Below are 26,945 nucleotides of genomic sequence, written 5' to 3'. Positions count from 1 at the left end.
TCCCCTTTACCTCCAGTTTTCTTCAGCGGAGGCGGGGGCGGGGCGGGGTGGGGGTGGGGAGAAGGGAGCGAAGGAAGTGGGAAAGGAAGAGGACTACCTGTTTTCTCGTCTCAAAGGGATAAAGAAGCTCATTCACATTGTAAATGCTCAGGTTTCTACAGCCATCCTCATATTTTCACAACTCAAAGCTTTAAATTTCCCCTCTTTTTCAAGTTGATTCCCTGATTCGCTCCATTTTTAACCGCTTCTCACTTCCTCATGCCCCTGATCAGGGCAAAAGTTACACGTTGTGCAGCTGCGAAAAGCACTTTTAGGTGACTTGGGAGGGGCCAGGTCCACAGGCCCCGAGCTGGGAGGATTCACAGTAGCTCGGTGGGTGCAACCGACTAGAGCGGGCAATGCCTCCCGGGCCCGCCCCTCCCCTTTCCTCCCCGCCGCGGAGCAGCAGCTCGCACCGCCGAGGAGTCCCAAAACAGGAGAGGGGGTTGGGAGCCGGTGACTCCAAAGCCCTGGATAACTTCCCCGCCCACAGTCCCATCCATCAGCACTCGGCCTCCCGCAAACCCCGCGGGAGACACCTTCGGCCCCGCCCCTCCACAGGTCACCTCCCTCCACGCCCCTTTCCCTTGGCTCCGGCAGCCGGCAGGCAGGGAAGTGTCGTAAAGCCAGGCCCAGGAAACTTTACCCGGGGTAACAGCCGAGGCGCTTTACGGCGACGGCGGCTGGGTGAGATCCTTGGCGGCGGTGGAGGCGGCCGCGGCGGGGAAGGAGGCGGCGGCGGTGGCTGAGGAAGAGGAGTGGCGGCACCGGCGGCGGGGACCAGTGCCGGGTGAGCGGCAGGGAGAGGGAGGGGAGGTGCCGCGGGTGACAGGGCCGGCGGATGGGCCCGGGTGGACCGGGACGGTGGCCGGCTGAGCAGCTGGGCGGCGCTGACGAGCTGGGGGGGTCGGCACGGAATTGGGGGGCAGCTCCGTGAGGGACGATTTCTGCCTTTGTTCCCCCCTCGTCCGCCGCTCCCCGCCCGCTGCCCCCTCTGTTCGGCGCTCGTCGGTCGTGTCTCATGGCCTCCTCTCTCGGTCTCTGTCGCTCCTAGGATGGCGGAGGTACCGCCTGGGCCTAGCAGCCTCCTCCCACCACCAGCACCTCCGGCCCCGGCGGCGGCGGAGCCCCGTTGCCCCTTCCCGGCGGGGGCTGCCCTCGCCTGCTGCAGCGAGGACGAGGAGGACGACGAGGAGCATGAAGGCGTTGGCAGGAGCCGGGCGGGCGGTGAGGCGACGGCGGCGGCCAAGAGGCATCCGTGCCTCCGCTGCCCGGAGCCGCCGCAGGAGCAGCAGCAGCTCAACGGATTGATCAGCCCCGAACTGCGACACCTCCGGGCGGCCGCTTCCCTCAAGAGCAAGGTCCTGAGTGCAACCGAGGCCGCCACGAGCACGGCCAACCCCGACGGGGGCCCCAAAGCGACTGCAACAAAGGGAGCCGGGGTACACTCGGGCGAGAGACCCCTTCACTCCCTCCCCAATAATGCAAGAACTGCGCTCCCCAGCCTGGCAGAGGCAGCGGCTGCGAGCGACCCCGCGGCGGCCCGCAATGGACTGGCCGAGGGCACGGAGGAGGAGGAAGACGAGCAGGTGCGGCTGCTGTCTTCGTCCCTGACCGCTGGTTGCAGTTTAAGAAGTCCCTCGGGCCGGGAGGTCGAGCCTGGCGAGGATCGGACGATACGATATGTCCGATATGAATCCGAGCTACAAATGCCCGATATCATGAGACTGATCACCAAAGATCTGTCTGAACCCTACTCCATTTATACGTATAGATATTTTATCCACAACTGGCCACAGCTGTGCTTCTTGGTAAGTGGATGGAATGAAAAGAGGGTGAGCCCAACTGAGATCCAGGCCACGCAGGACAGGGAGCTTGAGGGCTGAGAATGTGGCCGTGGAGGTATCCTTGTGCTTTTCAGATGTATGTTACATGATGTAAAATGTGTGTACACATTCCTAGTTATTTAATGAAACTGTTCTGAAGGTAAGACTCAATGATTTGGGTTAACTTGATACTGATGAAAGTGCAGCAAGCCTTATGATGCATGTTTCACTGGGGTGGGGGTGGGGGAGTCTTGTGTCCTCTTTACATTAGCTTAGAGTCATGTTTAACCATCTTTAATTACTTTCCCTCATCCTCAGAGCACTTTTCAGTCATTTAATTTGAACTTGGTTCTGTTCGGATACAGGCCTTATTAATCTCGATTACAGCATAATCAGGGAAGAGTGTATTCATAAACATGTTTTGGTGAACATGATTGTCAGTAAACTTTCTGTGGCTACATTGGAGAATTAAATCTTACAAGTGTGTTCAGTAATTATGGAGATTGTTTCCTTTTACTCCAACAGGACAATTAAGAGTTGTAGCCAGTCTGCTTTTTCTAGAGGGTGCCACTAACACTCTGGTGACTGAAAGACTCCTGAAACTTGAGCAAAATATTCTTTTGTGGAAACTTACCTATGAATTTGTTACTAGTCTTTTTTTAAAAAAAAAGAAATTGGTCAGAGATATGTCTTGTGTAGGGTGTGTTGACAAAAGTTTTTTATTTACATGTAAGTCCAAAAGACTATTGAATAAGCTGAATAATTTTTTTCAACTTACATACTATTGGCAGTACCAGTAATTTCTTTATAGTAATATTGACCCAATTTCAGTCTGTGTGAAACTTTTAACACAAATGTTGACTGCAGATCAGGATGTTTTGTATCGCTGTACATAACATATTATTTCCATTGAATTATGTGAATGGTGACATGCTTTTAAGGAACATTTTATTACATGTGAAGCTAAATGCTACCATTACTATTTATTGTTCTAACATTTGCTTGGTTATACTTAATAGTTCATGCATTATGTTTTGACAATACTTTGAAAGTCTTTTTGATTCTATAGTTTGGTGGTAATCTGAAAATATAATCTGGGTATTGTAGATAATGGTTGTTTTGTTATTTTCTGCATTAATTTTGCTTAAACTTCAATTTAATACATTTGTTTAAGCTGTAGGTACTATTTTATGATGTAGAAAATTTCTCTTTTAGGTTTGTTAGCATTGTATCAAAGGTCTAAGACATGTCTGTGTTGGTGAACATGGGAAGATGATTTACAACACTATTACAAATGTCATATCAGATGCTATTATATTTGCTAAATATTTAAATTGACTTAATTGTAAGTTAACCCACAGTAGTATATATTTGAGTCACATATTAAATTGAAATAGATGTTTTTCTTGTCAGTTCCAGAAACTGGTTGTGCATTTAAGATATTTAGTCAACTTTGAGTCCTGATAGTATGTAGGCCTCCCAACTTGGCTGCCATTTTAGACTCTGGTAAATGTGATATTAGTAAACTTTAGTCTTGATTTTATATAGACCCCTCTTAATTCACCAGCTAATTTGTACTTTAGCCTTTAATAGCCAAAGTTTATATTAAATTCTGAATACCTGGAAATTGAGATGCACAAGTGGTTGTCCTATAAGATTCACTAGTGCAAGCACAAATCTGGATGTATTGAATAATAAAACAGTAGTTAAATAACAGAGGCCCACTTAAGACTGGAATTTATGTTGGCATGTTTTAAATTTGAATTTCCCATAAGAACTGCTTTTTTAAAAAATGCAAGTGTTTATTTTAAGTTATTTCTGTAAGGATCCTAGAGAGAGAATTATGGCCCAACTTTTAATTTTTTCCACTTTTCATGAAAAAATAAAGATCTGAGTGACTTAATGTTTAATTATCCAGATATTTAGTATCAGAAAGGTAAAGGTAGAACCTAGGTGTCTGGCCTCTCATTATGGTAACAAGAACCTGGAAAAATGGCATACCCTTGACTCATTTTGTACAATTCATTATGTCACAAAGTTGTCTTCATTAAGGGATAGTTGTCCTTAAAAATATTGTTCTCAAAAGATTAGAAACCTCCAAATGTTCATGATTTCCATGGGTAACCTGTAAATGGGTCAAATGGAATATATGGGGTTGAACCATACAGAATTGCTAATACTTGATTGGCTAACAAGAATGACAAGTTTCTTATAATTTTTTTTCAAATAACGTAACAGATGTAAAAATACAAGAGTACAAATGTGAGGCACTGTCAGTTACTCTGTATTTTACCTGTTAGTGTTCATGGTATTTTGGTTGTTGATACCTTTTAGAAGTTCTTAAATTTACTACTAACAGTGTAATATAGTACTTCCGTTTATTTGTTCTAAATTTAACTTTCTGGCTTCCTTCAGTTTTCTATTTGTAGTGTTCTGGAATTTTGTAATCTCTGTTTCACACAATTTATGTTTTTCATAATTTTATCGACTGACAAACCTTTGTCCTTATAGAGTTAAATCTTGCCAGTGATTTTTGAATTCCAGTACTTGAAAAAACACATTTTAATAGCATGAGTCTTAAAAGTATGTGCAGAAGCTTTTTATTTGAAAATATCATAAAGCAGTTTAGTGATTGTTGTAAATGTATATTTATCAACAATTTATCATGGAAGAATGCAGTATCTATCTTTACTAGCAACTTTTTTATTAATAGTGTATCATACATTGGGCTTTTATTTTTAGATGAAATGTACAACTTGGTTTTTGCTTCTCTAGATTCTTAAATAGGAAAATATTCAATCTTGTCTAAGAATGAAATAATATAGTATTGTTTGCTTTTTACTTTCTTGAGCAAAGAACAAAGATATGTTCGAAATTCCTGTTTAATTTGAAAGTATTGTTTAGTTGTAGTCAGTGATTTTAATTTTTTCTTGATTGAATGGCTTTAATGTCTTTAAGGTATAGCTGTCCTTTATTTTTGTGTCAGAGATTAATATAGACTTTTTTCATATCACATGAGCTTAGTTTATGAGGTCAGGTCACAATTTTTTTCTAGCCCTTTTAAAGTACCATTTGATCTGATGAGTTTACATGTGAATATTTGTGTTTGAAGTGAGTTATTCAGAAAATGCTGTCATGAGGACTGTGGGGGTATAGCTCAGTGGTAGCATGCTGGGTTCAATCTCTAGCACCAAAAAGAAAAGGGGGAAAAAAAAATGCTGTCAGTGGCTGAGCATGTAGCTCAGTAGTAGATGGCATATAGGGGCCCTGAGTTCAATCCCTAGCACCAAAAAGAAAAGTCAGAGACTTGTTTGATCAAATAACTTTTGTGTGTATTTCAGGCCTTAATGCCAAAAGAACATTTAATTTTCAAAAGAATTAAAGCACATTGATTTATTGTAAATGAAAAAAAAAAATGGAAATAATTTTAGAGGTTTATTGACCCAATATAATTTTGGAGTGTGTGATAAAACAGAAATGAACTAGTGTGGGTTGTTGAATTTAATATCCCTTCAAAGGGATTTTTCTGACCTATTTTAGGTTTGTGTGAAATGGATTAGAATTATCTTGCCTAAAAAAGATTTCTCCACAGTTTATTAAAAAAAAAAAAGAGTGAGCCTTTAATCAATTTATAGAATAAATTATTAAATTTATAGAATGACAGGCTAAAAAAATGTTACGACAAATAAAGTTAAAATATGTCTTAGGTATAAATTGAGCTTTGTTATTAACTTTTAACCCAACCTATTTTTGTTGTTGAATTTGTTTCTTCTGCCAAGGTAATTTACCGAAAAGAAGTACTGCTTGCTGACACATTATTAAACAGAGATATTACCCTGTTTTATATTCATCAGAATATAATATTAGAACTTTTTTTTTAATCAGTTTTGGGATTTTTAAAATATGTTTGCAGTGATGACACTGGAAATGTTAATGAAAATGGGGGATTATTAGCATTTATTTAACATGTAGCCTCTAACACTTTGAGAAGCTGACAAAATAGAAACTGACAAAATAATTAATCATATTCATTAATGTAAATCTCTGATTTTGAGCTATAGAGAGCTTTATGACAATGACCCGTAATCAGGAGTTTTCTAAAATTAAGACCATCATTTACTTAGTCTTTGGAATACTTCAATAACAAAATCTCGAATCTAAGCAATATTTTACAAATAATAATCCTTTTCCTGAAAATTTATATACTTTTTTCTTGATCAAAATCTTATCATTCAGGTATAAATGTTATGTAATATTGTTCATTAAAACTTTATTATAAAAACTTATAATATTCTGCTGATGGGAAAATTGTATAATGTTTCATCTTATACTTATGAATACATTTTTTCTTTAAAAAACTTTGCTCACCTGTTCCCCCTTCCCAAAACTTAAGTAGGTCTTTATTGCATGTAATTGTAATTTTAAGTTCCTCACATATAATCTTATAAAGTACTTGATTGTTTACTTTGTGAAAAATCTTTTTCCTCCAGGCTTTAATAAGCATGAGAAATTCATGTTCTAAAAATATTGAGAGACTTTTAAAAACTGGAACATTTGAAGGAGTTTTGGGATTCAGATTTCTGAAACTTTTGTGGTTGCTGTCATTATCTCTTCCTCTTTCAAAAATGCTGACCAATGGTTGGTTGCTGTTTTCCCTGGGTAATTGTGCAGTACCTTTTAGCAATGTATTCTTCATAACTGTTTGTTTATTTTTAAGGCCATGGTAGGGGAGGAGTGTGTAGGTGCCATCGTTTGCAAGTTGGATATGCACAAAAAGATGTTCCGCAGAGGTTATATAGCCATGTTAGCTGTGGATTCCAAATACAGGAGAAATGGCATTGGTAAGATAAATATTATTTCAATAAAAGGGTGACTTAAGTTATTTTCATTTTTTTGTGTTTTAAAACAAAAGATTTAAATGTAAAAATATAGAAATGAAGGTAAAGGAAGAAAATTAAAAGTTGTTTTTATTTTAAAGTAATATATTCAGAAAGCCCTTAAAATGAATTTCTTTTCTTGTTAATGATTTTAGAGATTTCTTTTGGGGGTAGTAATGGGGATTGAACCCAGTGGTGCTCTATCACTGATCTGTATCTCCAGCCTCTTTTATTTATTTAATTTTATTTTGAGACAGGTTCTTACTAAGTTGTTCAGGCCAACCTTGAACTTGCAATCAATCTTCCTGCCTCAGGAATTCCAAATAGCTCGGATTAAAGATGTGCACCACTCTTCCCTGCTAGAGAATTATTATTATTTGGGGGGTACTGGGGATTGAACTAAGGAGCACTCAACCAATGAGCTACATCCCCAGCTCCATTTTGTTTTTTATTTAGAGACAGGGTCTCACTGAGTTGCTTATGCCTCACTTTTTCCGAGGCGGGCTTTGAACTCACCATCCTCCTATCTCAGCCTCCCAAGCCTCTGGGATTACAAGTATGCACAATTAGACCTGGCTAGAGATTTTTTTTTTTTTAACAAAAAAATTATATTAAGTACAAGATTATATTAAGTACAAGAGATGCTGCAGTTTTTAATAGCATTATCCTATCCCTGAAGAAACTGTTCATCCTTGGGGGGTTACGTGGATCTGAATCAAGCCAAAAGTATGAAATAATTGTTATTGTTACTTTGTGCTAGTTGTCAAACATTTCAACTTAAGGGAGGCCCAGGAAAGGAGAATTGATTATTTCTTACTAGTTCCAAATTCACCTCTTTGGGGTCTACCTTTCCCAGCATGTTTAATTAATCTTATGCTCATGGTTTATAATGGTGGTTAAAACCACCTGGGTGATTTAAAAGCAAGTGTTTTGGCCTTTTTCCCTGGAATCCTGTTTATCCTGTCAGGTAGGAGTAAAGCTTCCCCCAGTGACTGAAGTAAGCCTACTTAAGAACCATGCTGGGCTAGTGGCTCACTCCTATAATCTCCATGTCTCTAGAGGCTGAGGCAGTTTCAAGGCCAGCCTCAAAAACTTAGAACCTGTCTCAAAAATAAATAAGTAAATAAATAAGTCTGGAGGTACAGCACATTGGGTCCCTGGGTTCAATCTACAGTACAAAAGACAGTACAAAAGAGAGGAGAAAAAAAAACACTGTTCTAGTTCTAGTGTCTACTGGCTTTTTTTTTTTTCCCCCATGATGGAAGATTGGAAGCTTAGGTAAGCAAACATTTGTCTAAATCTTGCCAAATTGTGGGATGTACTTAAGCAAGTATTCATGAAATAATACTTGATATCTGTACCAATATTTAATTATTAGCAATTTTGTTACTTGCAGCTTTTTGAAATAGTAAATGAACATTATTGTCTTAACATGAGACTATTTCATATAGTATTTGATGTCATGAGAAATTATCATAAATAGGTTTACTTAATGTTAAGGTGTTTTTGTTTGTTTGTTCTTTTTTTGAGACAGAGTCTCACTATGTTGCCTAGCTGGCCTTGAATTCCTGGGCTCAAAAGATCCTGCTTCAGCTTCCCAAATAGCCGTGACTATAGGCATGTGCCACTGTGCCTGCCAATATATTAGGTTTAACTGACTTTTTTTTTTTTTTTAATAATATTGTAGTTTCCATTAAAATTTTTTAATTAGACTTGTTTTGTAGACCAAGTTTAATTTTCAGTGGATTGAAAAGAGCTGATAGGACTTGTGAAAAATGATAGGGAGTTGTTTGGCTAGTTCATAGGGCAGAAACTTTAGGGTTACATTCTGGCCTTCAGATACGATTTGTGTGTCCCATGAAATGAATACATACTAGTATGCATGATTTGAAAACTAAGAGGTTTTTAAACTGAAATTTGTCTTTAAATCATTTGGAAGTGTTTTCTTTCAGTGTGTTAGGTATTTCTGATCCAAAGTAGGATACATTTGCTAGACATTTATAGACAACACCACTGACATCATTAAGAATGCCAAACTTAGTTGCACCTAGGGTCACTGTAAGATTTGTAGGGACTGAGTGTCTTGGCCTGGTGTGGGCACAGCAGTTCCTGTGAAGCTGCCTTGTGCCTTGCTCAGGTCGCACAGTAAGTTCTGGCTAGCACATGGTAGTCATGGATTGCTCTGGCCATATCACATCATGGTTGCTCTGGCCATCTCTTTTTCCTTTCTTCCTACCTTCAAACAATAAAACAAACTCCTGCTTGGGGCAAATAATTACATCTTAGAAAAAAGAATGTATCAGGAGATAATTCTTTCAAGAGGAACCTTAAATTGTTTGTGTCTAAATTCCCTTTGGTTCCTCTCAGCTTATATCTAAATTATTTTTTCGCATTTAATTTGAGGCGGTCAGCATATCTGCATTCATGATAGAGCCTAACATTTTACATATCTGTGCTTATTATGAATATGACAAGTTAGGTTCTTTAATAAATTAATAATATTTTTCCTTCATTAATGCTCAGATCTATATTCTAGGTACTAACTTGGTTAAGAAAGCTATATATGCCATGGTTGAAGGAGACTGTGATGAGGTAAGTTTTTCTTAATGTTTAATGCCTTTATCCTAGGCAGTATTATACTGAGTATTTTATAAATATTCTATAATAAAAGTAACATTTCACTTGGAAGCTTATTACACAAATGCAGCGAGAATTACATTCTATTTAAAAACATAAATTGTGACATAGAATAAATTTTAAGATAATGGAGCTAAAAAATCTTCAAAATGTAAAGGTGAAATCTTAGACATTTTTGGTAAATAACTGGTTTTTATAACTTTTTTTATCAGTTAAGTCATTTAAGGTAGGTCTTACTACAAACCCAATTTTAATTTGTTTAAGAATTCACCTTAGTATTAGTGTCTAATATCTTTTTCTTTTTAAACTATGGGAAAAGTATCAGTCCATGTTAAGGATATTTCACACTTGAAAAAAATCTCTAAGCATTAAGCATAAATGATAAGGGTGTCAGGGAATGACTTTTTAAGTGTAAAACCTTCTGTATATTAATTTAAGGGAATCTTCTCTTTTCAACTTATTTTTAAGGCCTAATGGCAGATATAATTTGTTAATATCTTACAACATTGTGCTTTACGTGTGTACTCAGTAAACATCAGTGATGATTGGGATGTTAACATTTACTGTTGTACAGTGTGGAAGGGAACAAACTCAAACTAGAGAAGTACAGATGTCTTTACTATGACAGTGGTAATCAAAGAGGAGAAAAGTTGTATTGTACTTCTCAAGACAGTTGTCCGGGGCGGGGCCGCAAATGTGCCTTAGAAAGTTCTCAAAGTACATGAAATTAGATAATTTTTTCAACAGATTATAAATAATTCGTTTTCGTGACTTTTTTTTAAAAAAGCAAGGTTTTTTTTTAGGTCTAAAATTTATATAGATATTAATTATGTATTTTGTTTACAAAATCACCATCCACCATCTTCACACTTTTCTCTCTTTTTTTTTTTTTTTGTACCAAAAAAAAAAAACCCAGGGGTGTTTAACTACTGAGCCAGCCTTTTCTTTTTATTTTGAGACTGGGCCTTGCTAGGTTACTTAGAGCCTTGAGAGGTTGCTGAGGCTGGTTTTGAGCCAGTCATACTCCTATCTCAGCCTCCCAATCACTGGGATTACAGACATGCGCTACCATGCCTAGCAACACTCTTTTAATTCTTTTTTTTTTTTTTTTAAGTTTTTTTATTTGTAGAAATACCTTTATTTGATTTATTTACTTTTTATGTGGTGCTGAGGATTGAACCCAGTGCCTCACAAGTGTGAGGCAAGTGCTCTACCACTGAACCGCAAACCCAGCCCCTCTTTAATTCTTTATCCTTCTTTCCACCTATAGCTAATAAGCATCCTTCCATTTTCTAGGTATACCTTTATGTAAGTGTGTAACTTTTTTGTACAAATGAAATTATTCTTGTGCAGTAATAATTGTTTTTATTTAACACCATCTCAATGTGTTTTCATGTTAAAACAGAGATTTACTGCAGAGTATTTTCAAGCTCCTGGTTCACCTTAGTCTATACTTCTAATCACACTAAATAATGGTTATATGATATATGGCCTATAGACATTGGGTAGCACAGTGAAGTCATTTTAGGATTTAAAGATATTTCATTTTACTCTTAATGGATAACTCTTGATTGGTGAAGGAACTCACATCATTTATGATAGCTTTCAGTATCCAAAAGTAAAATATCAGAAATCCAAGCCATTTACATGGCTGGTAACTAAATTTGCAGGAGGTAATTGAACTGGATGAGTTCATGAATGTAGGTCTCTATGTGTGGACCACTGCCATGCTAGCTTAGCTCATCAAGAAGAAAAGTCAGGCTTTATAAAACGTTACTTAGCAGTTTGGAGAATTCTTTGGGTTTGATAGACTGTTTTGATCTTCTGTTAAATATATTTGAGTCATTTCTGGTGGGAAGGTTAGAGGCAGGGAGTATTCTGTTTCTATGGTTAAGCCTTTTATGAATTACCCTGAGGCTGTGTACTTTACCTTAATTGATCACATTTATATTAATATAGTATTGGCTTTTCTTTGAAAGTTCTAAGGTATGATACAGAGAATTTGATGCTAATGTTTAGTCTCAAGGTTAAATCCTAAGTTAGTGATATGCTTTAGGAAAGAACAGTCTTTTCATTGTGGGCCTGAAAATCTAATGCTGGTTCATTTTTCTTCCTTTTAAAGCAATGAATATTGCTTAATGTTAGGTTTAATGTTCATGGCAATGGTCTCTCCATGAACTTTTTCATCTTACATGATTTATTCTTGCAATTGAGTATCTTTGCTTCAAGATTAGAGAACTTTTCCTTGATTTTTTTTTAATTGCTTATCTGTGTCCCACATTGCTCAGATAATTTACTGTATGAAGGGACAGAGCTCTTGTTTATGCTTTCACTCCCCTTTCCTTTAGTTTTAAACCAGAACAGCAACACTTTTTCACTTTTAATTTTTGATAGTATAGTGTATGTTGCTTTTGTTTCCTTATCATTTTATCCATTTGGTTTGTTTTCTGCCCTTCCACTATTGTAAAACTGCTTTTTCATTGATGTATCTTCTAGATCCAGTAGCTTCTTGGTTTTTTTTCCTGCTTATTAAAATATTTCTCAGTCTTTTAAGACCCAATTTAATACCAACAGTAGTACCTAGTTTTTCTTAATTTTTTGAACAGATCAGTTGCACCTTCTGTGTTTTTCTTGACTTTTTTTTTTTTTTTAAATACTTTCTGCACCTACATTCACTTTGAGTGTCTGTGCCTTAACCATTGAGGGACAGAGATGCCTTATCATGTTATTGCTATATTCTAAGTACTTAGGTTGCATTTGTGATAGAGTAAACGGTTCATAAATATTTGTTGAGTCATTAGTTCTGTGTTGCTAGCATAGTGTTTATACCTCTATTTTAAGGAGCACATTTGAATTTTGGCTTATATGAGTTGTTAACTTGTCTTTTTTTTTTTTTTTTAACTTTATGGAAGCTTTCTAAGAACAGCAATTGCCTTATTTTTTTTTTGTATACAATGCCTAACATTTAAAAAGCAAAAGGCTTCTGCAGAATTAGCCAAGTTGTTAAAATATGTTTTGGTTAAAAAATAAATAAATAAAATGTGCTAGGTGCAGTGGCTCATGCCTTTAATCAGAGTGACTCAGGAGGCTGAGGTAAGGAGGATTGCAAATTTGAGGCCAGCCTTAGCAACTTAGACCCTCAGCAATTTAGTGAGACCCTTGTCTCAGAATAAAAAATAAAAGGGGCTGGGAATGTGACTTAGTGGTAAAATGTTCCTGGGTTCAATCCCTAGTGCCAAAAAAAAAAAAAAAAAAGAAAAGAAAAGAAATTGCTCTTTATTGTTTTGAGGAAAAATTTGAAATTTTAATTCTCTAAGAATATAGTGACCAGTTATCAAACATTAAACATGTGATTTTACTTTCATTAAATTAGGCCAAGCTTCCTTTCTTTTAAAGGGTCAAGAAATAATAGCTTATCTGAAAACCTATCTTTGTTTTTGTTATTATGATGCCTGGGATTCAACCCAGGGCCTTGAGTATGCAAAGCAGGCTCTCCACTATTGAACTACACTTCCAGCCCTAAGAATTTTAAATTACTTCCTTTTCTCTCATTTCCCTCTTTCCTTCCCCCCCCCCCCACCTCTTCCCACCCCCTTCTCTTTCTCTCTTTCTTAAACCCAGGGCTGCATGCATGTAGTTCTACCACTGAGCTGCATCCCTAGCCCTTAAATTACATTTTCTGTAACTTAGATTGTGCTGCTGTTTCTAATATTCTTAACAAAGATATTTTTAACTCTGTGGACCTATTAACAGATAAATGCACATCCTATCAATTTATATTTTCTCTTTACTGAATATGTGACTTTATATTGTCTACTAGCCATTTTAATTTCAGAATTTAAAAAGCAAAAGTTAGTAAATAGAGTTGAAATATAGATCATGTGGTTGCCCAAATAATAATTCTACTTTATTTTGGCTCAGTAGATATCTTCACTTTGCCTTACTGTGATTATGCCAACATTTTATATCAAAATTAAACATGTTAAAACAGCAGAGCTATTTTTCACTTCTTTACATTTGGCATACCAACCAAAAAAATTATAGCATCATAAAAAAGAAATAAATAGGGCTAAGGTTGTGGCTCAGTGGCAGAGCACTTTCCTTGCAGATGTGAGGCACTGGGTTTGATCCTCAGTGCCATATAAAAATAAATAAACAAAATAAAAATATTGTGTCTATCTATAACTAAAAAAAAAAAAATTAAAAAAAAAGTGGATTTGTTGTTTCATGACTAAAAAGTGCAGTATCCATATGCTGATCTCCTTTAGCTTGAATTTGATTACACCCCTATGCTCTGGCTGCCATATGTATAGCAGCTAAGTCAAGTATCAGGTTTGTGTTTCACATTAAAGGGTAAGATAAATACAGATTACTTGAGTGAGTTCCTAAAATATGATTTTATAAGTAAAATCTGTAAACCTAATTATAGTATATCTTCATGGTAACTATTTTTTGTATTTTTTCTGAAATAAATTAGTATATGTACATGTAATTGATCAGTCTAGTTAACAGGACTTTTACTGTTTTAAACTATAGCTATCCTTGGAAAAAAAATTTTTTTTAAGATTCAAGATATGATTATTATATTAATATCCAGAAGGAAATATGATCATAGTACAATAGAATCAGAATTTCTTTTTAAAAAATATTTTAATATTTGTTGATGGACCTTTATTTATTTATATGTGGTGCTGAGAATTGAACCCAGTGCGTCACAAATGCTAGGCAAGTGCTCTACCTCTGAGCCGAAACTCCAGCCCCTAGAATTTCTTAATGGAACTTAAATGTGTAGTATATAACCTTAAAATGTTTTTGGTTGAAAATCATGTCCTTTCCCTGCCCTGTACTTAGGATTGAACCTGAGGCCTTGTGCATTTCTCCCTTTTCTGTAATGTTTAGTACAGAAAACTTGGAAAATATAAAAAATCTACTGCCTACCTTTCTAGCATATACATTTTGGTATTGCCATTTCTTAAAATGCACATGTTTAGTTTTAATAGGTAGTTTCTCTTTTGTGTAAATAATATCTCTGTAACTTATTGTATATTGTTTACAATTTGCTTTTAAACCCAAGACTTCCCCTACAGCTTAATTTGCTTTTTTCCTAATGCTTATTTCGGTAAATTCTAGATGTGTAATGGTCTACTGTATTTTATACTATTAAAAGAATAAAGTATATTAGCAATAATGACTAAACTAGATTAAGTTATTTTTTGGTTAGAATAAATACATGTAAAGGTAGGAAGATCCAATCATTCTTTTTTTTTTCACCCTGATATTGTAACTGACTTCTTAGCACTTTAATTATATATTTATCATTACATTTTTAAATGTGTTTAATAATTATATGTTTATAATGTTTAACATTTTTATTTCATTAGAAATGTATTTTTGGCTTGGTTATATAGTCTGCTGGGTAAATAATAGAATAAAATGGAGTTATTAAAATGTAAGGATTTGGCTGGGCACAGTGGCACACACCTGTAATCCCAGCTGCTTGGAAGGCAGGAGGATTTCGAGTTCAAAGCAAGGTGCTAAGCAACTCAGACCCTGTCTCTAAATAAAATACAAAATAGATCTGGGGATATGGCTCAGTGGCTGAGTGCCCCTGAGTTCAATCTCTGCTACCCCCCTCCCCCCACCCCACACACATACACAAAAAGGATTTGGCATAAATAGTTTGGCCTAATTAAAGAACTGGCCACTTAGCATCTGTGTGATTATAAGAAAATCATTTAACTTTTTCTACCATCACTTTGCAATATGATGGTAATTCTGATCATAGTAGGATGTTGTTATGAGCAATAATTAGTTGTTCAACAAATACCAGTGGAAGGTCTGCTAGTTGACATACAGTATGCCAGTGGACATGCCTGCTCTCTAGAATCTTCCAGCTTAGAATATTGAAAAATACTGATCTAAATCATAGAGATTTGGCTTGCCCTGATAATGGTTGTTGCTGAGAGAATCAGTGGAATATCATAGTAACTCCTTTTCTCTGTTAAATAGGATTCAACTTTGTCATGTTTCTTTATGATCAAAAAAATCCTCAATTATCCTTTGGTTTCTTATGTAATACTTCCATGTTGAAGAGTAAGAGAAGCTTTAAGTAAATTTCCAGTGTAAACCCAAATTTTCTTTTAACATAAAAATTTAAGTAGTTAAGTATTTAAAAGTAGTTATCTTTTCCTAGCATTTTCAGTTGTGTCAAATAATATATGGTATCTTTATTTAGAAAATGTGAGTGTGCTAAGGGAATCTTTACATTTTAATTAGAGTAGCCGTTTATGTAATTTTTTTCTGTGTAATTGGGCTTTATTTTATTAATCTGTCAAGATGATGATAAACCAGAATTAAATTCCTAACCACACCTCAATTGTGTTTGTGTAGCTATAGTGAGCCTTTGATGTGTTCTGAATATTTTTAGATGGCTGAATATTAACGAAGGTGGACTTAGATCCCCTTTATCCTGTCCTATGTAGGTTTGATCTCCTTTTTGCTGCTTTATTTTATTCTGGGAAACAATTGGGGAAAGTACAGAAGATTGGTTACTACTAAGCTCTGGTTCATATTTGGACTCTGGTTTGTCCTTACTCTACTGCTTGTCTTAAGTTTCATTCATCTGTAAAATAGAGGTAGCCATATGTTCTTCATAGGTTTGCTGTAAAAATAAAATGACATAATTCTTTTTATTTTTATGAAGTCAATTACAAATTTTACATTGTTACAGCTTTAGTGGTTCTCATATACATGGCCTTGATTTAACATGTTAGCTGTAATTAGGTGCTGACCTAATAACAGAATTCCAGGAATTACCCAACAGAATTGTTCAAAACCGAAAACTTGCATTAATCAGACAGGAATGTTTCAAATTGTAGCATGACATACATTACTAGACTAGAAATTGAATTGTGTGTGTGTTGTGTGTGTGTTTAAGAGCAGAGAGAAATTGAATTTTAATTCTTTAATTTATTTGCTGTATAAAAGTCTTCCTAGGAATATTTTCACTTGATCCTGAACTGTCAATTACTTGCTTTTTAAAAATCTTTCAAAGGTTTGGATTTAGCATGCTATTTGCTTTTATGGGTTAATTGCATTGGTAATTGCTTTCAGAAGATGCTTTTGCTTTATATTCTCTGATCATTTAAAAGCATGGCAATACCTTTTTTGTAATATTCATGTAATGTATATCATACAATGAAAGATGCTAAGGAAATATTTTATTAACAAATATTTAAGAGATTTCAGTGTGGTAGACAGTATGGTGCAGAGGAAACAGGTGTGAAGATGGTTTGCATTGTCCCTGCCCATTAGGCTCACCATCTAGGAAAGATGACACATGTATTGAATGTTTCATTGGAGCAGTCCAGTGGTTGTAGGATTAGTATAAAAGGAAATGAATATTCCCTCTAATCTGAAAGGGAAGGCCAAGGCCCAAAACAATGGGGATAGAAGGAATAGTCTTTTCATGGTAGGTTCCAGAGACTGAAAATTCAGTGTTGAACATAAAAACAGTAAGAGAGAAACTTAAAGCAAAGTTGGAAACATTGAGGCCATATTTTAATGTAAATTTTAGGATTCTAGATTATTTTTAGATTGTGGACTTCATCTTGAGGATAAAAGAGTCAGTAAATTATTATAAGTAGGGTGTTAAGAACATCACTACTTGTAGATGGTGGGAGACCTCTTGAGTTAGGGAACTCTTAAAATTACAATAAGATTTGATGGGAGCTTGGACTAGAGTGGTATGAGTGGGAATGGAAAGAGAACCAATTTGAGACAATAGTTTTTGAGGGAATTGACAGTATTCACTGGATGTTTGTAGGTGGGTGGAGAGTAAAGTTTCAAAGATGATCCTGAGTTTCAGATCTGAAGCTTTGGTATAGTGTTATGGAAATCCTATTTACAGAGATATAGAATTATAGAGAAAGATCAGGCCATGAATTCAGTTTTGGATATGATAAGTCAAAGGGTACTGCCTTTTCTCTATTTACATCTGTTATTTTAATTCTTGCCCTGATAGTTTGAGATAGCACAGGAATAGCTTCATATGCTTTACTTGGACCTTTGTTTTATTGTACTTTGCCATTTTTTCTTTCCACTCTATAAATACCTAAGTGTTATGACACCATAATAGTAACTATAGCTCACTGTATTGATAATTCTTCAGTGAGGTAGGTGAGAATCAATAGAAAAGGCAAATAGAATTATGTTTATTTATGTAATGATATCTATTTTAACCTACCCTAAAGTTTGAGTATCACTGATCTGAATTATCAGACTTTCTCTGCAAAAGGCCAGGTACTAAATATTTATAGGCTTTGTGGACCATAGCTTTGTGTGGCAACTGCTCAGCTCTGCCCTGTGCCAAGAAAGCAGTCATAGGCATGTAAACAACTGGGTATGGCTATATTCCAGTAAAACTTTATTTACAGAACCCAGCAGCAGGCACATTTGGCTCAAAGTCTGTAGTTTGCAGACTCTGGTCTAGACTCTAGATAAATGTGGTAGTTGTTACCAGGATGAATGATGACATGTAATGAAAATAGAGGAACAAGAGGTCAAGCTGAATAGTTTTAAGTACTGGTTTACTTTTTAAACCTTTGATGATTTTTCTTTCTTTTCCCCTTCATCTTTTGTCACCTAAATTTTTCTCTATAGGGAAATAGTTCATCCTTGTTTTAGTTTAAGAGATGTATTCTCATTTTAAAAGATTTCAAATGTCACAAAAATCAGTGGAACAGAAAATAAGCCCCAGGGATTCATCCCCTCCTTGACTCAAAGATAATTACTGTTAACATTTTGATGACTTTTTTCTGTGTATCATTAATATTGTTTTCACCATTGGTTTTTAAATCAATTTAAAAGTATATATTTTTTAAATATTTAATCTGATTATATCTTTTAAGTTTTCCAAATTATGAGATTTTAACTTAATTCTCTCATTTCTTTAAAGGTTGTTTTGGAAACAGAAATAACAAATAAGTCTGCTTTGAAACTTTATGAAAATCTTGGTTTTGTTCGAGATAAGAGGCTGTTCAGATACTATTTAAATGGAGTTGATGCACTGCGACTTAAACTGTGGCTGCGTTGAGAAATTGACATCAAGGAACAACTTCCAACAACACAGAATCGACATTTGCATGCAATGCAATTTGTACAGAATTGCTTTGCAGGTGGATTTAGTAATTTCCATGCAGCTCTTACCTGTCAGTGTCTCATTGAGTGTCGCACAATATTTGTTGCACTTTGGCATGGCGCATTTGTTCTGAATTAAAAGAGATTGTTTTAAACTTCAAGAGTTCTTTTGGTACCAACAAGATGTGCCAGTTGATAGCCAAGATTTGTTCATTTTCAGAGTCTGCTGACAATGTTATTTGCATAGTGATCATTTTATCACAGAACCAGTAAATGGAACATGATTTTTGTTCCTTAAAAAAGCCAATGTAGATTGTAAAAGTCTCTAAGTATACTAACATTTCACACAAAACCTGCCATAGTTTTCTGAAAGGGGTGAGGGAAAATCTTCAATTTTAGGTTTTATTTTTTCAATATTAAATTTTCCATTCTTGAATATTGGTACCTCAGTGATTAGTGAATGAAAAAAAATGTAGGATGGGGTATTGTTTTACAATAAGTAAAGATAACAATTAAATTTTGTCTGCCAGTGCCTGTGTAGATAAGTATATTTGTCTTCATCTCTAGGTTTTGAATGCATGCTGTCTTTTCCTTTTCTTTAAGGCTTTTACAAGAAAACTTTGTTTTTATTTAAATTCTAAATTTGATAATAAATTATTTCAGATTTTTATAATTTGGATACTTTTTCCAGGTGAGTGACAGAGTGGTTTACTTTAGAAGTCCCTTCTTTCTTTACAGTAAAAGGTTGAAATCTATTTGGAAAACCTTAGAGGAATGGCTCAAAAGGGATGAGAAAAGTTGAGAGAGCAGGGAATTGCTGGGTTTTGGATGCACTTTTTTGTTTTGTTTTGCTTTGTTTTTTTGGAGAGGGAATTTTTGGAAAAGAACAGAAAATTAATGTAAATTGGTGTGATTTTATTTAATCAAAATTATTGCTAAGCTGTGAAGAACAGCTTTTATAAAGTAGCTGGAATTTTTTTCCCACTTAACTTGGATTCACGTTGCTTTTGTTTCTTAAAATGCTTCACTTTTGATTCTTCATCTTGGAAATAAATTTCAAGGTGCATTGTATCCATTTTAAGCTGCTTTTATTTTCTTTTCACTTGTCTGAGCAGATTGTCGGGGGAGCTTTGCTTTGTTCCTCCAGAAACACACAAAAGGGAGAAATGAAAATCTTTTTTTAATGAGTTCTTTGGGTTTTCTGAACAGCTACCATGTTTATTAATTATATTGTGTTTTGGCTAATCAGTGCAATGTAACGAATTTTCAAGTTAATTGCTTTCAGTTGAGTCGGTAAGTCTGTGATGGATAATTTATTTAACTGGAAAACCTAGGTACCCATAAGAAAAAAAAGATTCATTCTCTGTGAAAACTCTTTTGTAGGAATCTATGTTGTCATTTTCATTTGGATATACTTCTGCTCTAGGATTTGGTTTGAATATTTTATGAGTATAATTACTGTATTTTTAAAACCCTACCTCCATTAACAGTTGGTAAAGGCCCCTTTTCAGGAAAGTTTGTTGCTTTTTTTTTTTTTTTTTAAGGAAAGCTGCTCTTTGCTCAGTATAGTGTTTTCAAAGTGAACATGATTTACAAGGACTTTTAAAATAAACAATTTATATTTGATGAAAACTAAAGTTCCTCCTGGTGGGATCATTTATAATTCCTTATTTTAAAGAAAACATTTCCATTTTACATTTTATTTAAAAGCTTAATGTTAATGGGCAGAATATTGGTTCTATCAACAAATATCACCACCATAGTATTCAGCTTTTCAGCTGACCAGTTTGAATCTGTTTTTGATCAAACTTCATTTGGGCTCTAGCATTTAGGAGAATGCCAGTCATATCGATGCATCTGTTATTATTTGTTAATAAGAAGGAAACTAGCTGAAACAGTGTTACATGTGTCATCAAGTTATATTTCATAGCCTTATATTTGGTTCTTAGGTAATGATTGTTGTTGAACGTACATTTGATTGACTCAAATAATGGGGACAGTTGTAAAGTAGATACATGCTAATTATCAGTTCAACCATTTTTTAATGTTTTTGCCAGAATGTTAAGGAAACCCTAACTACTGACCTTTAACCCCAGAATTGCTGAATTAACTAAATTGATTGCTTGGGCATTTGTAAACATGACCTTAACCATGTGACTAAAAAGTGAAATGGATGCCATATTGTTCAGCTGGTGTATGTTTAATATCAGTGTACCTTATGTCTTTAATTAGGTGTGCAAAAATTGTTCACCTAAAATTTTAATCTCTAGCATGATAATCCAGCACCAAAATTAAAAGTCTCTCTTCCAGTTGAAATAGCATCAAACATTCACTTACTTTGATAACAGACTTACATTTTTCTCATATCAGCTTGAAACAGTTCCATTTATAATTGATAGAGTGGGTTCACTTGGCTAAAACTGAGCAAAATTGGTGCAACTTTCTTTTAATGGGGTGCTGCCTCTTTAAGACTGACTGTACTTTATCCACTGACACTGGTTTAGCAGTTGGTACTGCTGAACATTTTTATACATGCTACCATGAAGCTATATATGTTAGTGTTAAAGAAGCTAACGGGTATACTATCATTTTTGGTATGTGGGCTATTATTTCCCTTACCTTGGGATGAAGCTACTTACTCTAGAGAAGTCCACAGATCAGAAACCAGACAGTAGTTTTTGAAGTTGAAGCCAGCAAAATAAGAAAAAAGTACTATTAAAAAATTGGTTTTGATATTTTCTGCCTCTCTCTTCTCCAAATTACCCTCCCCCCTTGCTCGACAAATCTATGTAAAGGAGTTTGTTTGTCACGTTTCAACTTTACCTTGCCCTGTGTTATGATGTTGGCTGACATGTATAAGACTGGATGTGTATATTTATTATGGTGTCTAAAAAATCATGAAGTTCATCACTTTGGAGGAGCGTAGATAAAATCAAATTAGTAGCGCATCAGAGTTATTTTTCAGTGCACCATGACATCATTAAAATGAGTGCTATAATGTTACAGGGCTTTCAGGTTTGTAAAAACATAACCATAAATTATATTGACGTCAGATATGAGTTGAGTATCTATAAAATATCACGTGTATCTCAAAATATTGGACTGCTGTTTGATGACTGGATATTGCTGCATAATTTTCTCTTATTGTCCCATATTCTTTTGGAGAGAGAGATTTAATGGGATTTGAAATGTGCAAGCTGTCTAAATAAGATGCAGTCAAATAAAGTATGGTTAAGTTGTGTTTGCATTTTTCTTTAAGATACAGCTGTGTGCATTTGTGATTTTTTTTTTTTTTGGTTTGTTTTTTGCTTTTACTCAGAGAAACAAGAAGCAATCTATAATGTTCCCACTTCCTGCCTCCCATCCAAGAGTTATTTGGAAGCAGTAATAAACAGTTGTGTTTGTTCTACTTTGTTTTCCTACAAAGTAAATTTGAAAGTAACATGAACTTGATTTTTCTAAAAGTACTCAGTTCATATGTCAGATATCAGTACACATGAGAGTTTTTTGCGTGCATTAAACTGAAAGTTATTTATTCCATAGCAGTTTATTTCTGAGAATTTTTATTTTAGTTTACTATTTTTTGTATAGTGCCTCCTTGTGTTAGTAATATTTTTCCCTTTTGCTAAGACACAAAGGTAAAATAGAGCACTATTTTAATAGAGCACTGAGGTAGAAAAGGGCTTTTTGCCCTATTCTTGCGGAAACTTTAAATTAGTAGTTATGCATGCTTTCATAATTTCAAGATTTTTGGATGTCAGTAGGATTAGATGATCTGTTTTCGTCATATGACTCCTACATTTTTATTGTGCATGACAAATATTCATTTATTCTTTATGGTAATGTGAAAATATCTAATTCATGATTTACTTGGGTCTTATGTGAACTCAAAATACTTTATAAATATTCACTCTTAAACACCAATTGATGCAGTTGGTTTATACCTTGACTCAGATTAGGTTTAACCTGTAGCCAGAGGTATAGTGATGTTCAATAAACTTAAAAATAGGGGTTAAAAAAGAATCTCATGAGCATATAGAGCAGCTGCACTTTTTTCAGATCAGTTCTCTGAAGATGGAAATGCTCCTTGCACTCTTCAGTATGGTAGCCACTAGTCACAAATAGCTACTGAGCCCTTAGTTGTGACTACTGTGAATGAAGTACTGAATTTTTAATTTTATTAATTGAAATTAGTCACATGTGGTCAGTGGCAACTGTATTGGTCAGCATAGCTTTAGATAATATGTAAGTAATAACAGAAAAGCATATTTTACACTTTCTAATTTATTAAAATATGAAATAAAAAGATCACAAATTGCCTCTGGGCAAAAGAACACACTGCCCACGGATGATGTGGTTTTCTGAGAAATGCAGCTCTTTCAGTTTTGTTCTTAGAACTTTAAGGTGCAGAGATGCACAGATTCAAGTGTCAAAAATTGGTTTCTGATGAGACTCTCCTATCCTTTTAGCCTTAAAGCATGATTTGTAGTTAGGCCTAACAGTTTCTCATTTTAGATGAATTTAAAAATCATTTCATTTCTAAATGAAATTGATCTTTATATTTCACCAGTGGTCTACTTGGAACATGGAGGTTTGTAACATTTACACTTTTAAATTGTGAAAAATCACTCATGGTCATGAGGCCAAAGGCTGTGTTTTTGTTTCTGAGCAAACCAGGTTAAGCAAAGTATTACCCTAACCCTAGCTGGTCATCTGGTAATTTGTAATTAGTCAAAAGGCAGGAGGAGTGGGGGTGGTAAATACCTGGCCAAAGAAGGCCTGGTTTAGCACATCTTATTAGGAGATCAAAACCCCTGTTGGTAGCAACTCAGTGTTATAATCTTCATGAGAGAAAGACTAGAAATAAAGACCATGGATGTGCCAAAACTTAATAATTTATACAATGCAGGGGTTATAATGAGTTTTCAGTCTAATTATAATTGTGAGGTTTTTATAAAACTGAAAAATAAGCTTTAGTTATTATTTCATGAACACCTAATTGCTGTATGAATATTTATCAATTTTCTTAACAGTTTGCTGAGATTAGGTACAATTTGGTAAATAACTTAACCATATGGATTCAGACCTGGCTTTTAAAGATTGTATAAAGATATTTGTTACTGGATTTGTTACATAGTGAATTGATTTGAAATTTCTTAGAAACATTTATAAACTTTTCTAGTTCCCTTGACATGTAGGGTTTTTTAGTAAACACTCTTATTTAGTGAGATTTGTATTTCAGAAAGTGTGTACCCTCATTTGTTCGTTTACAACTGCAAAGTTTGTATGTCTCCTGTTTTCCTTTCATGCCAAAGAAACCCTTTTTAAAAGCCAGCAGGTTTAATGAACTGAAAAACATGTTTTGCCCTTAAATAGGCATTCTTAAGTTTTATTTTCTGGAGTTTAAATATTTTAGAGTTAAAGCCAGTAGTAATCACTTATAAGAATGCATGTATTTTTTTAATTTTAGAAATCTAATTCCACTTTTAAAAAAAATTGATGTTTTTAAGGAACTGCTGCATTAAAATGCACAGAAGTATGAAACTTCTTAAAAGTTATAATTGCTAAATTGGTTTATTTATATTTACTATTCAATTTCCTAATATATGTAGGAGATTGATCATTATCATCTGTAGGGCCAGATTTCCCATGATTGCACATGACTATTTATCATTTTAAGGGGGCTGAACCCACTGCCTTAAAAACCTGCTGCCTTTAAACTGGATATCTGCCTTCCTCCAAATTGTGCTGTAAATTGTGACTGCACAGTCAGCTAGTATTATACTTGATTTTATTGTGAGTGCAAATAAAATTTGTAAGTCCATCAAGTATTGACTTAACTAGGTAAATGTAAACCGATTTCAAATTTGTTTTTGGCCAAGTCTATTTAATAGCTTTAATTTGAAAATGAAGTACATCAATATGGATGTGAGCATTGTTTTGAATTTTTATATTTATTTTCTTCACATTAGGAACCAATAATCATTATTGAAAATGTTTATTTTCATCCTGATGATGTTTGGGCAAGTTTCTTAACCTGAGTGTTTAGTGATTACTACCTGATATACTTGTTGTGAAGAATAAACCAGATAATTTATGTAACTCACCTGAACAGTGCCTAGTAGCCAAGTATGAAGTAAATAATAAATTGTAGCTATAATTAATATATATAATATAGTAACATAATTTTTAATTTTTTCGGGGTTCAGTACCAGGAATTGAACCTAGGGACACTCAGTCTCTAGCTCTTTTTAGTTTTTATTTTGAAACAGGGTCTTGTGGCCTTGATAAGTTGCTGAGGCTGGCTTTGAATTTGTAATCCTCCCACCTTAGTTTCCTGAGCCACTGGGATTACAGGGGTGCAACAACAAGCTCAACATAATTTTGAATTTTGGTATCAAATTTTGTTGCACCATTTATTTATTTTTTTGTTATTACACCACTTAAATGGCAAAATTAAATGTTATATTAGATCTTATGAACATAACCCAGACTATAGCAAATGAAAAAACAAGCTTTTTGCATTTCTGTCATGGAGAATATTAAACAAGTATAATGAACTATCAATATACTTATCAATAAGGCCTAACACCATGGTCAATCTGTCCCCACCCTCATACTGTTTCAAAACAAAGATTATATGTAACAGAGATTATATCCACAAATATTTTGGTACTTACCTCAAATGGTACAATTTCATTTTTAGAAGCAAATGTCTCTATCCCACATACTAATCCTTAATCATATAACCAAGTTTCTAGGAAATTATTTTTAATAGCAGCATGGAAATGCATAAGAAGTTGAGAGAAATATAATGTAGAGAAGGTTACTCTCAACGTCAAAAGATTTGTTTCAAGAATAGTAGATGCGTAAGTACATATGTTTAGAGGTACAAATATTAAATGATCAAGTGGAAAGGTAGAGGTCAGGTTTCATATCCCAAGTACCTAATGTTTTCCAGTGGACACTGGAAGATAAATATATTTATTGAGAGAAAAATAGAGTTGATAAATATGGTGAAACTGCCAAGTGACTAATAAGTTTTAGCAGAAGGGGTTAAGTTTTAGAAATATGATCAGCTAAATATACTTAAAAAAGAAGAAGAAAAAGAAAACGTGGCAAGCAGGAGAGAAAAACAGGTGGTAATATTTGCACCAGATTTTAATAGAGATGATTAAATATGTGAAGACAGTTTAGCTGAAAACCTAAGGTGAAGTAAAAATAAGGACCATCCAATCAAAAACTCTAATATATCCAAAAGGGGAAGTGGAGGATAATTTAGGATAAATTTATTATAGTCATTTAATCAGTTTAAAAAGAAACCCTGAACCACATGGCTGACTAGAGATGCTAGAAATGCATAAAATTAGAAGAGTTGTACTACAGCTACACTACAGGTCAAGTAAGAGCTGCAGAGCTGTGGCTCCCAAACCAATGAAGGTGCAGAACATTTGGATACTTTGGCACAACCTAATACTGAGGAGATTACTGGTCTGGCCTGATGATGACATCCTTGGGAGTGTTGGGATGTGATCACCTCATTTTGTGGTGGAGAGATCTGGTTAATGTTCTTTCCATTGCTAGGAAAGCAGTTGAGTAATAAATGGTAACAAATATCATGCCAAGAAATTGCTGCTTTATCATTTTCAAAGCACTTTCCCCCTCCTTTGAGGGAGTTCTTTTGAGATGGAAAGATTTTTCATTTTGCAAGTGAAACCAATGCCTAAATGACAACTTAAAGGTTATGCAACAGTCATGCACTGGAACCTGGGCCTCTTGAGTGTCTAGTTTTTTTCCACTATACATAGTGCTTTATGAAACCTAGAGGATAGAACTGAATGTACTTCACTTTGTTGGATAAATTAAGACTTTAGTGAATCCTACTAAATTATTTATATACAATTGTTTTATTCAGCATAAAATTTAAATGCTCTCAAAATGTTTAATAGGTCTAATTTGTAAAATCCATGAAAGGATTTTGGATTAAGTGGGTTTTCTTAAGACCTAATTGGTTTCCAATATAAAACTGTAATCAAGGAAACTGGGATTTGTTTTCTATCAGAACAAACTTTCCTTATGTACTGTCCTATGAAAATTGATCGTAAATGAATGAACTTACTAAAAAATTCATTGTTTTTTTAAAATATTTTTTAGTTTTCGGTGGACACAACATCTTTATTTTATTTTTATGTAGTGCTGAGTATGGAACCCAGCGCCCCGCGCATGCCAGGCAAGCGAGTTACCGCTTGAGCCACATCCCCAGCCCCAAAATTCATTGATATTTAAGTTTAAAATGTCTAAATATTGTGCATGAAACTCTTTTAACATAGTTCCAGTAAAATTTTACTTTGTTAAGTTTCAAGTTTTTCCCATCAGTTTTTTTTTTGGGGGGGGGGTAGTGGTACTGAGGATGATTAGTGCTTCATGT

The 26,945-nt window shown here is 34.9% G+C and overlaps 1 protein-coding gene across 1 annotated transcript; it reads left to right on the top strand.

Moving 5' to 3' along the window:
* The first annotated feature begins 632 nt into the window (after positions 1–632).
* Positions 633–24,596, top strand: Naa30 (N-alpha-acetyltransferase 30, NatC catalytic subunit). The gene is made up of 5 exons (XM_026384088.2): positions 633–829; positions 1,094–1,850; positions 6,583–6,706; positions 9,279–9,334; positions 18,336–24,596. Exons 2-5 carry the CDS (start codon positions 1,095–1,097, stop codon positions 18,471–18,473), a joined length of 1,074 nt encoding a protein of 357 aa, XP_026239873.1. The 5' UTR covers positions 633–829; position 1,094; the 3' UTR covers positions 18,474–24,596.
* Positions 24,597–26,945: the final 2,349 nt, after the last annotated feature.

This window comes from Urocitellus parryii, chromosome 6 (genome assembly GCF_045843805.1).
Source record: "Urocitellus parryii isolate mUroPar1 chromosome 6, mUroPar1.hap1, whole genome shotgun sequence".
In the NCBI taxonomy this organism is placed as follows: domain Eukaryota; kingdom Metazoa; phylum Chordata; class Mammalia; order Rodentia; family Sciuridae; genus Urocitellus; species Urocitellus parryii.
This window is presented reverse-complemented; position numbering and strand designations above follow the sequence as displayed.

Bases quoted from the DNA above. Each gene is read 5' to 3' on its own strand.
- Naa30 (XM_026384088.2), top strand. From the start codon at position 1,095: ATGGCGGAGGTACCGCCTGGGCCTAGCAGCCTCCTCCCACCACCAGCA. The intron at 1,851-6,582 runs GTAAGTGGATGG...TTTATTTTTAAG, and splicing joins GGCCACAGCTGTGCTTCTTG to GCCATGGTAGGGGAGGAGTG. The intron at 9,335-18,335 runs GTAAGTTTTTCT...ATTTCTTTAAAG, and splicing joins TTGAAGGAGACTGTGATGAG to GTTGTTTTGGAAACAGAAAT.